Below are 17404 nucleotides of genomic sequence, written 5' to 3'. Positions count from 1 at the left end.
TATTTTCAGAGTATTTAAAGTCTTTTGGAAGGAGATTATAGCAAGAAAAACAATATTACAGCCACATTTAATGTCCCAAAATGAATTTTACAGGAAACCAGACCCCATTTATTCTGGCATACGCCTGAAAGTGCAGTAAAGATACCACTGTTGACTTATATGACATTATATACATTTGTAACAATTAAAAGTGCTCAATTATGCATTATTATGTCAATTTGCACAATATAAAACTGTTAAATCTGGATAAATGTGCACATTCTGTGAAGTACAGTGTTTGCCAAAATTCCAAATTTTTATTACCTCCCTTGACTTTACAGTCTACTTACTCTACATAACTTGATAAATCCTACCAGTCACTTCAAATTTTGACTAACAAATGTAGAAGGAATGTTTATGGGCACATTTGGGTCAATTCCAACACATTTTATAAATTTGAAAATTTCCTTAAGGGGGCAGGGGACCTAAAAATGAAAAATTTTGTATTTCAGTGTGACCAGAAACACAATTCCAAATATTTCAAAATATGTTTCACAGGCAGATAACCAGTTGCACAGCATTATTCAATGATATATGACATACATTGAAAAAAATAATAGTTTGCATGCATTGCTCCTTCAAAAAATGACTGACAGCAATTTATATTTACCCCCACCCAGCCAAAATCTCACCTAAAATACACCAATATGGGCAATCTCCATGAAGGTGCAGCATACTCCAGAATCCGCCCGATTCCTTTAAAAATATCAGTAACACGCAGTGCAAGCTATGGCATTTTCAGAAATGACAAATAAAGTGTCTGTCATACGTTTAGATTTTTCACAAAATTTATCTGAAATTTCTTACTTGTTTGGCGCCAACTGTCAAAGCTTGATTTTTAACTTTTTCACCTCCATTCGGAGAGTCAGAAATACATACAAAGCTACCAAAATGCTTAGTTTCGGGTAAAAACCCAAAAATATATCTCATTTCCTACACACAAACAAGAAAGAATTACAATGACAGAGAAATATCAGAAGTTATCAGTACCTTCAAAACACCATGTCTGAGTTATTAAAAAATTTGACCGGGGCCATCATACGAATATGTCCCCTGCCCCCTAAACTGTTATAATTATTATATACATGTACCTTTCGGTACCTCTTAGTAAAATCATCTTTCCTTGACCAGATGGTTGCACTTATGTTCAACATGTAAACATTCTCACACATAGCTGAGAGCTTATTTATATCGGTTATAAATCACAAAATGATTGGCCACTTGCTGGCATTTGATAATCTTCTCGATACGTTAAGTACTGTTACACATAACTTGAAAAAAAAATGCAAAAATTTTCTTAATACGTAAAACATTAGAAAATGGAAAGTCGCCGTAGAGGTCCGTATGGGAGATTATATATTGAACAGGAAAGTGGCCTACAAATATCAGACTATGACGAAATTTTATGTGATGATAGTTGTGATGTTTTACAATACAACGAGTTTGAACGGTTGCATAGTAAAAAAGCAAAAACAGACGGCGAAGGATCGTCTGCAATAACCAGTAGTGTTGTCTACGACAGATCACCTGCAATTCTTATCGGCGGTGTTGAGCATTTCGAAGAATATGTACAAGTCAAAGACAATGTAAGTTAGTTGCTAATTTTTGCATGATAAGAAATGATTAATTGAATGACCCTTATTAAATGTGATCTCATGCAGATCTTATCTCACTTATATGTTACCTATTATAATTAAATAATAAGCCTTAGCTTACATACTTGTGTTCTGATCTGGCTGAATTTGCATCACAAATTCAATAATTCTTGTGTGATCTGAGACTTATTAAAATAAAAAACCGCTAACCGATAGAAGCAAAATATATTTCAACAAGTTTTACGTATATTAATATGTATTTATAAAATTTTGTAAACACATACTGATTAACTTTACTCTATACTTAAGAGTTTAATTAAACATAAAATTTATTCGTCATATTTCACAGATCAATTTAAATTAAAAATAAAAAACACAACTCCATTTTGATATATATAGGTATAATATTGTATTAGATATTAATAGATATTAATATTAAGAGTCATATATTAATGAATTATGGTTAAAAGGGTAAACCAGGTTTTTATATTTTAATACAAATATGTAATATTTTTTTATCAATTTATTGATCGATTAATGTGTATTTAATTGGACAACGATGATAATAAACCAATATCTGTTCTGTGCTTCTATTTCCATTACATATGTTCGTCACATTTAAATGAGAATTAGGCAACAAAAAAGTCGTGATACGACTAAAATAATTGTCATATATATCTTCTCCAGATTTTAATGCGAAAATATGATTTTCAACATCATATTAATAATGTACAATGTTTAAAATCCTAAGAATTACAAAAGTTGTACGCCACATCCTCATCTGGAAACACTTACTTGCTGTGTTTACTTTTTACTGCAGACAAAAGCCGTACTATTATTTTTAATAATAGTATTGTATTGTAAATCTTTAGGTTTAGTTATTTTTTGTCATTTACTGTGGAGCATCAAACATTAATGTTAAGTATTGATGAGTTGTAAAACAAAAATTATCTGCTTATTTCAGGAAATTTCCATAAATGAAGAAGAAGCAGAAAGTGAATGTAATGAGAATGAAAGTAGCTCAACACAGCAAGACAGAATAGAAACTCCTGCTATTTTGGAGCCATCTGAAGCAGAATCAGACCAAATTGAAAGTTTACCAGTTGGTGAAGATGACACATTTGACTTATTTGAGTATGATTCTGATGTTGATCTACAGAACCAGGACACAGATGAAATTTTGGACACACATGATCCTGATTCTGAGCCATTATATCCTGGATCATCAGTGACATTGGGTGCATTAATGTTGTTATTGGCCTTGTTTGTTACAAAGCATAATATTGTTGGAGATGGGATACAGCAGTTGTTAAATATCCTTTCAATAGCACTGCCGAATGAACACACACTTTGCAGTAATTTACATGAATTCAAAGCATATTTTAAAAACTTAAAAAATCCTATCGTGAAACATTTTTAGCTCGACTTTTTTTATTTGAAAAAAAAATAGAGGTATTGTTATAGTCAGGTCGGCGTTCCCTTTGCTGTTGCCATTGCCGTCCGCAAACTTGTACCTGGATCAAAACTTTTTTATTTCTTGGTGTATTGTCTTCATACTTGGCCACAACAACCCTTGGGACAAGACCTTTCAGTAGACCACACTAACCTTGACCTTCATCCATAAATGACCTTGACCTTCAAGGTTAAAAGTCCAATTTTTGCTTGTTCATGCTGTTATTGGCTGTAACTTTGTTATTTTTGAATGGATTGTCTTCAAACTTGAACATAATAATCTTCAAGGATATCCCTTAAAAATAACCAGTCAGACCTTGACCTTCACTCATAAATGACTTTGACTTTGAAGGTCAAATTATTGAAATTTTCATTTTTTTGGCTATTATTGGCTGTAACTTTGTTATTTTTGAATGGATTGTCTTTAAACTTGAACATAATAATCTTCAAAGATAACTGTTAAAAATATACCGAAAGACCTTGACCTTCATTCATTAATGACATTGTCTTTGAAGGTCAAATTATTGAAATTTTCATTGTTTTGGCAGTAACTGACTGTAACTTTGCTATTATTGAAGGTGTCGTATGAGATTTGCAAGTACCATGAGATATGCAAGTTCCGTTTCCGGTTTCAAAATGACTTGCCGATTTCATGTTGGGGTTCATGAGACTCGCAAGTCATGAGAACTGCAAGTTTACTGTTAATGATAAAATTGCAGACTTAAAATTATCAATTAATAACACAGATCAGTATATGATGTTAAGAGCTACTTCTGTGATAACATAATTTTATCATATTTGATAATAAATAAGAAAAATAGTGGTGGACAGGTGGGTGGGGATTGAATATAGCGATCATTATGAGAAAATGTAAACATTATAAAATTATATTCTTTAAAAGGTTTTGTTTCATCATAAGGCTTTGTTTCATCATTAATCAAGAAAGTGCAATCTGTTAAGGACATATAATAATAAGTATCCACTATCAAATGGACCGTTGACAATTTGGACCATAACAAATTATATTTGTATGGGTAACAAGGCAATTCAGTCCCCAGAAACTCCCCCCCCCCCCCCCCTTAAATTTTTTTTGTAAAGTGAATATTTTTATTATCGCAATCAACTGCAGTGCAGCATCATTGTCTGACATAATTATCCAGTATTTAATACAAAGGTCATCTAAGGGGTCGATCATAGCCTGCCTTGCTCTATATATAATGTAATAAAAGGCAAAAAAAACCCCACTTATCCAGAAATCAGGGTCAACTCTAAAACAAATTTCGGCCCTTTACGAACTCGACCCATAATTATATATAAAAGGTAGTGGTTAATTTTATTGCTTTTTATATATTTTCATAAAAATTTTCATTTTTTAAAATTTTCACGGTCACAGACCTCCACTCAAGGAAAATAATATGTTTTATTGATGAAAGTACTAATTTGTATGTGAATTTGTAGAGAAAGGAAGAATTTATGATTTATATACTTCAGAATATTTTTTGTAAAAAACATCATTTAAAAGTTAAGTAAACAATCTTTCTCCTAATAGTTTTTTTAATAGAGGGACCACTTGCCCCTCACCGCTGTGGGTTCGAATCCCGACAGGGATTTTGGATTCTTTCATGTGAGGAAGCTCTCCAGCAAGCTTACGGAACGTTGGTGGTTCTAATCAGGTGCCCGTTCGTGCCTGAAATAATGCATGGAAGGGCGCCTGAGGTCTTCCTCCACCAGTAAAGCTGGAACGCCGCGATAGACCTATACTGTGTCGATGTGACATAAAACCCAAAACAAACAATATTGTAATTTTACCTTTGACCTCTTGTGACCTTGACCTTCATTTTGCAAATGACAACTCCCCATTCTAAGTTATATTAAAATCCAGCCATGTATATAGAAGTTATACTCTCAAATGAATGTTTAATTTATTCAACCTTTGACCCTCAAGTAATACCTTGACCTTTGCCACAGAAGCCTGTATTTTTTGAGCGACCCTTTGCCTGAAGAAATTACACTCTGGACAATCATTTGCATCGTCCCCTCAAGTGTGACCTTAACCTTTGAAAAACAGACCTGGGTTTACCATGTGACACACCACTCATCATGGTGAAGTATTGTATCACACTATTTTGCAATGAACACACAGACAGACCTTTGCCACAGACACCTGAATGTTTCAGGGGACACTGTCTCAATAATATTATTTCTTAAGTTAGAAAAACCACATATAAGGTATTAAATGTATTTATTCTTCAAATAACTAACCTAACTTAAAGATATATTATGCTCAAATTTTATATTTGAAAACATTGATATTTATAACTATGGTTTATGTTTTTAATGTAGAGTTGTGTTTTATAAGTTTTGAGTGCACACTGGGACACTGCTACACAATTTATCACAGTCTAGATACATGGTGTAATTACAAAAACAACTTGCAGTTTTTTTTTAAGAAAGGTCAGTAACAGAGAATGCATATTCCAAAACATATTTAAATTAAGACAAATTTAGTTTGAATTCTCAACATTTAAAAAAAAAAAGTTCTGCAATAACAGTAGTTTTTCCCAAGATGAGCATAATATTTCTTATATTAATCCATTATACCAGCAAGGTATAAGTTGCATTTTTAGCACTTGCAAAAAGTCCAATAAAATATATCTATAACAGTGTACAACAGTAAATATACTAGAACTATGATTAAAGCAGCACGCCTCCAGATTTATGCTTATTTTCATGAAAATTTTGAAAATGTATTTGAATGTATAACATTGTGAAATAACCTTAAGGAAGCAATTTACACATTTTCAATGGCGCTTTATTACCTCATTAATTACCAAAAAGTGGTCAAATTATGCATAAATAGCTCTTATTGCGTTAGTAACGCAGTAGAAATATAGTTGTAAATACTGAAAAATCAGTCATTTATTGCAAATAACATGTAAAATATTACTTGAATCTTGAATCATTTTACTTTTCCTGAAATCTTAGTACATATTTTTCAAGTATGGTTATATTGAAATAATTTTACTCATCTGGAGGCATGCAGCTTTAAACCACACCATTATACTTAATGGGTAAGGTGTGTAACTTTTATTTCAAAAATACATAAAAATACACAAATTGTCCCGGGTGAATCGGTTAACATATTATAAAAGAGGTTTTAAATGATCAACTTCAAGGTGATAAAATTGGATGGACCCATTCAAGAACCTACAAACTTCTTGTCTTGGATATTTAGTGAAAATTTCAAAACTTCGTAAATTTCAAAAGGGCTATGAAGAAAAGCTTACATAATTACATAATGTTTCTTGCCCTGTGGAAAATGATCCTTAAAAGAGGTCTTTTAAGAGACCAAGATTTTTATGAATGGGTGGGGTGATTGGGTCAATTTTGATTCAAGGTAAATGCTGAACAAAACTGAGGATTAAGATATCAAAAATATTTTAGTTTTGAAATATTTAGAAAAATGTTATATAGTACAATACAAATAGAAGAACAAATTGCATTACCTAAAGACAAAATGGAATATCCTCTGTAACATAAGAATTGTCGTGTAAATCAAGAGTAAAATAATGCTAAAAAAACCTAATAATGCTAAAAAACCTATCTGTAAAGAAAACTAATAACATTTGTATTCATCACTATACAAAAAAGGGGACAAAAAGATTTTTAAGCATGAGAGAGCATGTGTGAGTGCTTGTGTATGTATGTGTATATGTGTGTGTGTGTGAGTGCGTGCATGTGTGTGTGTGCATTAGTGTGTGTGTTTACATTACTGTTTTAGAATTGAATAATTATTAAAATGGAATATATTATGTTGAATACATAGAGGATATTGAATGAGTGTTGGTTTATAACTAAATTTATTGAACGAGTTGAATAAAATCATATTATGCAAGCATCTGGTGAGCATAATATTGTTATATTCAATGAGTTCAATAAATTTAGTATTTGATCTACACAAATATAATATTCTATTTATCACATATATAAAATAAGAACGGTAAACTGTTAACAATAGTCATTTTCATTTGACACTCCTATAATGTAACGCTAACATTAGTGCGCCTTAACGCTATGTTTACACAAATGACGTCACATCAAAGTGTTATTACAATAGTGTAATAATGTCTAGTGTTATATCTTTTTTAGTATAAAAGGCTTTATTACACTCATGTGCAGCATTTTATGCGATATATGTAACAACAGTATGTTAACTGGAATGTTTGTAATTCATATATGAAAGAACATGATAAATGAAAAAAAAAAAAAAAAACAACTGAGGATTACCAATATATTTCGCCTATTAACCAGAAAGAGTATATGGTTTCAGATCCTGGATTACCCTTGAATCTGCATATTTGTTAATTATTGTATTTCAGTGTCCATCATTTATAAAAATGTAGCTAAAAGAGTAAAAAATATTGTATGTAATACCTTGACCCTTAAACAGCCTAATTTTCATGACAACACAAGGATGTTACTATTAAAGACAACTTTTATACAACTATTATAACTATTAAAGACAAATAAAGGAAACCAAAGTTTCTAGTTGGATGGCTAGTTTAAGAAGGTAATCAATAGGCCTCCAAAAATTTGAGAACCATCCGATGAATCATACCTCATACCAAATATGAAATTAAAAGTCAGTGAGGCAAATAGCCAGTGACACTGACCTAGACAAGAGTGGATTTTTCATTGGATCCATAGTTAACATGACCTGTCGGTGGACCAGTATTCCAATTTTTAAGTGATTAACTTGGAAAGTTGACTTTTTTTGAGAAATTGATCTTTTATAAGTTATCGAATGTGCCCCTTATGTAATGGTATAAAATCTAGATATATATTATAATAATTACCAAATGATCTAACCATGACATTTAACCAAAGTATTGCAGTATACATGTATATAGTAATGATTAAAGTAGTTCGGAATTTAAATATCTATGGAGCCATAGTTTTTAATTTCATATTCTCAGTAACATTAACCATACTGATTTGTATTGAAGTGAAGTTTCTGAACAAAATCATATGAGTTCCATGATAAAATATTTAATAATAATAAATAATTTAATGTTATCCATAGTTTAAGTTCTTAAACCAATTATCTAATCTTCATGTCATCAATTATGATAGGGAGCCAAAAATGTTTAAAAATCAATTGAATATGACACTTCACAAACATTAAGTAAAACACATTAACATTTTTATATACCTAATTATTGTCTGTCAATAATAAACTTAAATACAAAGTCTCCTCTGTATGTAAAGCACCACGCCTCCAGATTCAAGCTACTTTTAGAGAACATTTTGAAAATGTATTTAAATGTAAAATATTGTAAAGTGAACAAAGAAAATAATGTTCATATTTCAATCAGCACTTCAAATTAACAAAATATGAAAAAATAGTCCTTATTGCGTTAGTAACGCAGTATAAGATAAAAAATAATTCAAAATTAGTCATTAATTGCATACAGCATGTAAACTATTTCTTGAATTGTGAATACTTTTACTATTCTTAAAATCTAAGAACATTTTTCTTAAGGTTTATTTTCTTGAAATATTTTGGCTCATCTGGAGGCATGCAGCTTTAATTATATGCAGCCAAACAAAACACACACTCAAAATCGTCTTCGATGGCTGATTTTGTTGTGACTCCACAACATTTTGTGTGGAACCACCGTCCACAAACACAGCACTGTATCAAACGCAAGACTCCCTTTTTTCCCTTGCAGTCGGGCTGGTCACATCTCCTGTCATCTTTCGATACTCCTTTAAGTATTAGGGCAGATCGTACATATTTCCTATAATTTAGGCAATGTACCTGACGCATTATCTTAGGTGGCAGGTTATGTGCAATGCACTCTGCATTCTAAAATTTAAGAAAAATATTTTAGATAATAGATATCCAAGAGCAAAATGTATGTGCACTAAGAAATACTCTCATTAAGATTAAACATCCATCAAGCTATTTGTTGAACCTGACATTCCCCACAATTCCCAACAATTTAAAAATATAGCTTTTAATTCAATTATTTTAAAGCATACAATTTTCAGCTCAAATTATCGAATTGATTTGATTTACTTGTATCAGAAATGTTAATAATTTTAAAACTATTTGACAATGTAAATAATTTAAAAGTTAGATAGTTCAATTAAACCAACATAAAGAAAGGGGTGATAATTCTGCAAAAGCGCTTGGCTGATTGATTGATCTGCCTGTGGTGGTCAATAAATATTTTTAGTTTTAAGCATATACCTTTCAGACAAATAAAACATAATACAAGACGAGACACTGAATAGATTTTGTGTAAATCACTTCATTTATAATGTTTCTACGTATAATTTAATTACCATAAGTACAAAGACACCACAGGAATGGCCATCTATCTGTTTATTTGAAACTGAATCAATTGTCCCAGTTTTTCGTGTACCTCTGGGCAGGAATCCCTAATCTCCATATGCTTTCTGAAAGATAAAGGAAAAATGTATGAAATACATAACTTTTTGACTAATTCAACAAAAATATAACTTTGCTTTCTATGATTAGTAGGTCAGCCAATAATTTCTTTCAGTACCTGTTACTTTATCAGCAAGATATAACATACTTTAATTTCTAAGTTCTTAAGTTCTTTTTGTTACATATTTTGTCATATCTTGGAGGTTGACCTACCCTACCAGTCCTCCTGGATATGTAAACTATTACTGTTTACTGTCTTTACTACTCCCAAATGACAGAGAGCCATTTATTAAATCGAATGTCATGTGGTGGAGAAAATTTACACTCTCAAGAGGATTGAACTAGCTATCTCTGATAACTAATCCAATGCTGGCTGTAAGGTATCTTCTAAAGTGGTCATGGAAATGTCATTCAAAAAGTTTTCCTTCTTTAAGATCTGCATGCCTTCTTGTTCAGCAAAAAGGTTGTTTATAAACAAAAATCAATTGAATATCTGTTTGGAAGAAGTTGAGCTGTACATACCTCCATAAACTGATGAATTTCTCTGCATTTTTGCCATTCATAGAATCCAGTATTGTTACAGTTCTGTCCCTTGTGTAAAACCCCAGTAAAACCCAATGATTTCCATTGACATTTATCGGTAAGATAAGATGCTTGAACTTCAGAAACTGTACCTGAAATATTTAAGTAAAGCATAAACATTTTATTATGTTCAAAATTTCATTTATTTGTTTATCCAACCATATTTTTATACGGATTAGGCTATACTTCTATATTGATAAGGTAATTATAAACAGTGACTAGAGAAATCCAGAAGTTTCTGTATCAGTATTAAATTTTTACATCCATGTTAAAGGTAAATTATATTTTTTGGTAAATTTAAACTTATTTATTGAAGATTTTTAGTTTAACTTGTTGACCAGATATAGTTACAGTCAGCATGAGGCCTGTAAATCACTATTTTTTTTACTATACAGCCCCTTCTTAAAGATGGGGTATGTTATAGTATGTTATGGTAAAAATCTCAGATAACTTAAGGTAAAACAAGAGCCATCACCACAGGGACAACACTAAATAAGTATGAAAAACTCACTGAAGATTTAATACTGCAGTAATAGCACTTCTAGTGAATATAACAGTCTTTAATAGTCTTTAACAAATAGTAAATCAACTTTTATATTCAATCTTGATTCATAGTCAGTCAAGGTCATGTAGAGGTCAAGATCAAAATTTAATTAAATATCAGTTCGCATCAAGTGTTGTTCTGTCCAAGAATGAACCAAAGCCATATATGATAAGTTAGTACATTTCAATAATTTGTCCTTGATGGTAAAGCTCAACACAAGGTCAAGGTCATATGTTTGTCCTTTACAAGTCAGTTTTAAATTTGGCTTAATCTTCTTTTAGGTTTTGCCATCCAGATAGATTTGCTCAATTATAGAGACATTTAATTCAAAAATAACAAAGTTTTAGCCAATCATAGCAAATAATAAGCAAAATTCAATAATTTGACCTTTACTGTCATTGATGAAAGCTATTATCAATTGGGTCTTTATAAAAACCTTCTCCTCAGGATTGTTGCATCTATATTTGAAGACAATCCATTCACAAATAAAAATAATCATAGCAAATTGAAATTATTGGTCTTCAAAAGTATTTAATGGTATGTCTGAGTTGGAAGACAATCCTTTAACAAGTATCAAGTATCAAAGTTCAATTATGGAGTGAAGGTCAAGTTCAGTCTAGACAGCTTGAATGGCTTGTCCTAATTGTTGCTGTGTCCAAGTATGAAGGTAATCCATGAAGCATTAAAAAACAGTTTTTAAGATGACCTGACAACATGAACCTAGAATTACTTTTTTTCTTCTGAATAAAACTGACCATTTTTAGCTCGACTATACGAAGTATATGGAGAGCTGTCCTACTCGCCCCGGCGTCGGCGTCCGCGTCCAGATTTTAGATTAAAGTTTTGGTGCAGTAAAATATTTTTCACTATAACTTTGTCATTTCTTAAGGTATCAACTTCAAACTTCAAATATATCTTCCTTATCATCAACCACATCATATGTGACAAGGTTCATAACTCTAGCACCAATATTTTCAGATTTATCTCCCCTTGAACTTAGAATTTTCCTTAAAAAATACTATTTTTTACTGTTACTTCCTTATTTCTTAAGGGATCAACCTCATACTTCAAATATATGTACCTTATCATCATCCCCATCTTATGTGACAAGGTTCATAACTCTAGCACCAATAGTTTCAGATTTATCTCCCCTTGAACTTAGAATTTTCCTCAAAAAGTACTATTTCTTACTGTTTCTTCTTTATTTCTTAAGGGATCAACCTCATACTTCAAATGTATTTACGTTATCATCATCCCCATCTTATGTGACAAGGTTCATAACTCTAGCACCAATATTTTCAGATTTATCTCCCTTTGAACTTAGAATTTTCCATAAAAAATATTTTTTTTACTGTTATTTATTTATTTCTAAAGGGATCAACTTCATACTTCAAATATGTTTACGTTATCATCATCCACATCTTATGTGACAAGGTTCATAACTCTAGCACCAATATTACAAGAATTATCTCCCCATAAACTTAGATTTTTTTACTAGAAAAATGTTATTTTTTATTATAACTTTTTTATTTTTAAAGGTATCTACCTCAAATTTCAAATACTTATTCCTTATCAACAATTACATTTTATGTGACATTGTTCATAATTCTTGATGCAATATTTACAGATTTATCTCTCTTTGAACTTAGGATTTTCTTTAAGAAATATAATAGCTTCTTTTCTTTTTAAGGTATCTGCTTCAAACTTCAAATATATGTTTCTTATCATTACACAAATGTTGTGTGACAAGGTCCATAACTCTAGCATGACTATTTCTAGCATTATTCCCCTTGATCTTGGAATTTATGTTAACAAATATTATTTTTTTACTATAACTTAATACATAATTATACATAATTGATTTTCCTTTCATAGTTTTGTCCTCCTTACTGCGTCCTGTATTTCATTAGTCGAGCTTTGCTGTCTCCTGTGGCAGCTCTTGTTAAAATTATTATGACCAAGATTTGTATTTATGTAACAAGCTTCTGGACTTACAGCTTATGTCTGGACAATGAAATTATATTAATATTCAAAAGGGTTTATTATTTACCTTTTTAAATAGCCAATGGCCAAGGTTGCCATTCTCCCACAAAACCGCTGTGTAGGATGGGAACACAAATATGTCAGTTACATTCATCTGTGTTTTGAGCAATCCAAGAAATGCATTTATTATCTGCAAATGATATGTAAATAAACATAATATTAAACAAATATTCCACTGATATTGCCTTGTTTCAGGTTTAAAATGCTATTTGTACTTGAAAGGGAGATAACTCCCTGTAAATGGTTCTCATAACCTTTATTTCTACTTGACTTTATTTCACCAAACAATCAAAAGACAAATATATATATATATAGTCCAGACAAGTTTTGTGACAGACAGACAGACGACAGAAAAGTGATCCCAATATGTCACCATATATATATATATATATATATTTATTAATGCTTCTTTTATCATTTGCAATTGATTTTCATCTCTGCAAAAATGTACCTATGCTTGTCTAAATATATGTATAAAAGTAGCTTTAATCAAACATTATTGCTGTACTTGTTTTTGAGCTTTTGATTGATTAAAAGAAAGAATGACCTAATATTAGAGCAGAGCCTAGTACTGCCTTGAACTGTTACCCTCAAGCTAGCTATTATGGTCTGCACAAGCGGCCTTGGGTATTATTCTGTTAAGCTGAATCATTATCAAGTGTTGCTATAAAACATGAGTCAACAGTGATTTAAAGTACCTTATCATTTAGCCATTGTCCATCATCCAGTGTCTTGAGATCCTCCTCTTCAATGCACTCACCACCTACACAGAGCCTGGATTTCGGCAGATGAACAGTCTGGTCTGGCAATGGCATCAAATGGTTTGGTCGAGATACCAGTGTCTTGGCAATTGTTGCCACAGGTTCAAATAGCTCCATGGCTCTGCAGCATACAGCTGACAAAATCAAAGTCATTGTTGTCTTTTCTGATATAGTAGTTTCTAAGTGTCTTAGTTCTGGAAGTATCTGCGCAGCGAATAGGTCCATCTCTTCTTCAAAGTCTCTGGCAACCTGTTTGAAAGAGGAGAAACAGACAGCTGTTAGAATAGAAATTTCCAAATATTTATCACCAATGATATAAACAGTGGTTGACTTGAATGTTTAATAAGGTGGAATTGTCTTTTGACACACAGCAGTATTAGTAACAGTCTAAATATATTTTATATCTGGTCTGAAACAAGTAAAAATTCCCTTTGACCATCAAAATGCAATTGAATAAAATACTTGTCCTGTGATTGTCTGTATATTTATAAAAAATTAAATTATCCAATGATTATCTTTTTTAATTAAGCATTTCTGTTACTTCCGTGAACTTAAGCAACTATAGTTTCAGAATACATGTATGACACTAATGACTATCAACTGTTAAAAGTACTGAACATTTTTATATGAAATTTTATTTGACAAGATTATCTTGAGTGCTTTCATGAAAAATTATTATATTCTAAGTACAAGAGCAATCAGTGATCACATGTGTCGCCTCATGATGGCCAATTTCATGTTGGGACAAGTTTTGTGACAGACGGACTGACAGACGGACAGTGCACAACTAGACTAGGTACTGATCATTCCTGTAAAGTTTGGATAAAATTGCACCAGTAGTTCATGAGGAGTAGTCCAGACAAGCTTTTGTGTATCTGGCAACACACAGAAAAAAACACCTTTTTATCAAACGGCCATAACTCGGCCAAAAATCATTCAACTGGAAAACCCGTGCAATATGTGCAAGGACTTGAGCTACAGATCAATCCTGTAAAGTTTCATTGAAATTGCATTAGTGGTATAAGAGAAGTAGTCTGGATAAACTTTAAAAATAGAAATTATTAAAGGGCCATAACTCTGACAAAAAATCATTGAACCGGAAAATGCTGACAATATGCACAACTAGACTTGGTACAGATCATTCCTGTAAAGTTTGGATGAAATTGCACAAGTAGTTTATAGGAGTAGTCCGGACAAGTTTTGTGACAGACAGACAGATGGACAGACAGACGACAGAAAAGTGATCACAATATGTCACCACTACTCCGTAGAGGCGACACAAAAAACAAAAAATAATTTGAACTATGCCAAAATATTACTTTTTTCCTACCCCTTGAAAGGGGATAATAATTCCATGGCCAATAAGCATTTCCTATTTTTTTTTTTTTTGCAATAATTTTTCAATGTTTTTTTCCCTTTATATGAAGATAAAATTTATTTACTAGTTATGATAGTTTTTTTGAACAAGTAATAATGAGGCAATTAAGGCACTTTAACCCATCTCCTTGGCATAATTATAAGGATGACTTCTAGACCCTTGACTCTTAAACCCCTTTTTTACATGACTTCTCAACCCCCAGTAAGTAATACATTTAATCCTTGTAGAATGCCAGTAATCAGAGAATAAATTGAAGGCAAATATTTTGAATTTTCCTAAAAAGTTAGGTGCAAGACAATAATAAAGACAATAATGCTAGTTGTTGCATTGCATGTTTAAACATAATTACAAATTCTATAAATTTATGAAAATTTAGATATTCTTCCGTGTGAAACAAAAGGAATGTTTTATTGATAGTTTCCTTCTTTTGCAAGATTATAATTGAATTGACCTGTTTGTAGTTGGCAGTTGCTATTATCTCATTAAAAACGACTAATAGAAATTCATTTTAATTAATAAGAAAAAAAAACAACAAAAATTATAAAGCAACATATCCAATGTATATTTATAACCGAAATTTATGATATTATGTATACATTAAACATTTAGTTCTTAAATGTAATGCATGTGTGTCTATTTTTATTTAAGATTCTTGACTTGAAAAATAAATATAAATAAAGGTAGCCAATTTAAGGGGTCAAAGTGTCAGGGATTGAGATGTCTAGGGTTTGAGGTGTCAAGGAGTAGAAATGTTGTACAGTAACGAGAATTTTACATTTAACAATAAAATTCACTTTTTGACATTGACATTTGAATCTATCAGTTAAATAAAAAACAGGTAGTTATTATAAAAATAAAATCACAATACTCTTACCGCATGTAGTGAACTATAAACAGTAAAGATGATGAACACAAAATTTATTTAGTTCACAGATATGCATGCATAATAAAACTGACTATATGATAAATATAAGGACTTTGCTGAGGTTTTAAAATCATAAGAATTTTCCAGATTAATGCTCTATTTGATGTAGGTATAGACAAATAACTTGTGTGCAAAATCTCAGATCATATTTGAATTTGGCAAATGCATAAAAACTGAAAAAAAAATAATTTTCAGCCATTATAGTATACAGTGTTTGGAAGGCAACAGACTGTCGTTGACTTTTTCCCCAAATTTTTAAGGTATAACCATCCTAATGAATGACCTCCGCTTTGAAGAGTATTCAAATAGGCTAGTACTACTGTTAACTACATTGAAAATGATGGCCGTGGGTTCAATCCCCAGAAGTTTTCTTTCTTTTTTTCTTTTCACATTATTTATGTATCTCGCATGTCCAATTGGGAAAGAAAAAAGTGTTTGATTTTGATTTTTTAATTTATATAGGTATTTATTGGCTAAATTATGCTAAATCTCGTAACAAATATAGTGTTTTCAAAGTGTAATAAAATCAAAACTAGACGGTAAAAGTATTTCATATTTTACAAGATCAACCAATATACTTCTTTAAAACTTAGGGAAACTTAGAAAAAAGGCACTCATTTGGGTAAATTTTAAGGATTTTTTAAGTTAGGCTCCGTAAGTAGGAAAATGGTCAGACACAAGATAAAAATGGGTGGGGTAGGGTAACATTTTTACACAGATTTCATAAATTTAAAGTAGAAACCATAATTTTGCTTATGTGGATTGTTAGCTGAATGGTACATTTTGTTTCTTACCAAAAGTTAATGGGAAAGCATTTTTCATTAGAATGTTAATGCAGATAATTTAAAAGTTCCTCATTTCTAAAAAAGGGGCCCTCATAATATCCTAGCTTGAGTTCTGAAAAGTGGCGATCACTTGATTTCCTGATGGTAAACTTTGTTTAAATATTGCATACAGGTGTATTTTAAGGTATATATCTGACCTATGATGTCAATTTTTTAGTTCCTTATAGTGCCCATTAGGGTTGTAATACCTTAAACTCTTTTTAAGTCTTGAAGCCAAAGTTTTCAGAAGATTATCATTCATGAAAATACAAATGTTTTTTTGAACTTGCTTTTTTAACTTATGCTGTAATTCAATGATCTTACCTCTGACACAAAACTTTGTATTGGGCATTCTTTCAGCATCCTACTTAAATTTGACAGGCTTGTTGGTTTTGACAGGTCCATTTTTGCGACAATCTCAATCAGCTGTTTTAGAGACCCATGAGCTTTTATCTGTTGAAGATAGCTTTTAGTTTTCAGGTCCTTTGGGTTGATGTATGGTGTACTGCTCTTGTACCCAGATGTCGGCTGAGGCTCTTGTCCGGTTGATGTTGTGAAATCCTGGTCGTCTGTCTCTGGACTGATGAAAACCTTTAGTTGATCAACGTTGTATTTTTTTTTAAGTTCATCACCTGAGACGGTCTTTAAATTAGCCAGGTTTCCCTCAAACTTAGTCACTATGTAGGGGCCGGTATAATTTGGTTCCAAGTTGCCCTTTCTTTTCGTGATGGCCTTCCTGGTATTGTGAACTAACACTTTGTCACCAACTGAAATTTCTGTATACCGTTGCTTGGTGTTGCTTCG

The 17404-nt window shown here is 31.5% G+C and overlaps 2 protein-coding genes across 2 annotated transcripts; one reads left to right on the top strand and one right to left on the bottom strand.

Moving 5' to 3' along the window:
• The first annotated feature begins 1307 nt into the window (after nt 1-1307).
• Nucleotides 1308-4334, top strand: LOC132740013 (uncharacterized). Its single transcript, XM_060727865.1, has 2 exons — nt 1308-1625; nt 2599-4334. The coding sequence occupies exons 1-2, from the start codon at nt 1359-1361 to the stop codon at nt 3052-3054; spliced, it is 723 nt and encodes a 240-aa protein (XP_060583848.1). The 5' UTR covers nt 1308-1358; the 3' UTR covers nt 3055-4334.
• A 3981-nt stretch (nt 4335-8315) lies between these two features.
• On the bottom strand, nt 8316-17401 carry LOC132740015 (uncharacterized; the record flags this gene model as incomplete). The annotated part of the gene is made up of 6 exons (XM_060727867.1): nt 8316-8955; nt 9438-9551; nt 10066-10217; nt 12720-12842; nt 13411-13722; nt 16925-17401. Coding segments are annotated over 5 exons (1146 nt in total), but the record flags the coding sequence as incomplete, so codon positions are not given.
• Nucleotides 17402-17404: the final 3 nt, after the last annotated feature.

Source organism: Ruditapes philippinarum, unplaced genomic scaffold (assembly GCF_026571515.1).
Source record: "Ruditapes philippinarum isolate M1 unplaced genomic scaffold, ASM2657151v2 ctg6162_1_1_1_1, whole genome shotgun sequence".
NCBI lineage: Eukaryota > Metazoa > Mollusca > Bivalvia > Venerida > Veneridae > Ruditapes > Ruditapes philippinarum.
Note: the sequence above shows the minus strand (reverse complement) of the source record. Positions and strands in the feature narration are given on the sequence as shown.

Excerpts from the sequence above, each read along its gene's own strand:
- LOC132740013 (XM_060727865.1), top strand. The coding sequence starts at position 1,359 with ATGGAAAGTCGCCGTAGAGGTCCGTATGGGAGATTATATATTGAACAG. Across the intron at positions 1,626-2,598 it reads ATGTACAAGTCAAAGACAAT|GAAATTTCCATAAATGAAGA; the intron begins GTAAGTTAGTTG and ends TGCTTATTTCAG.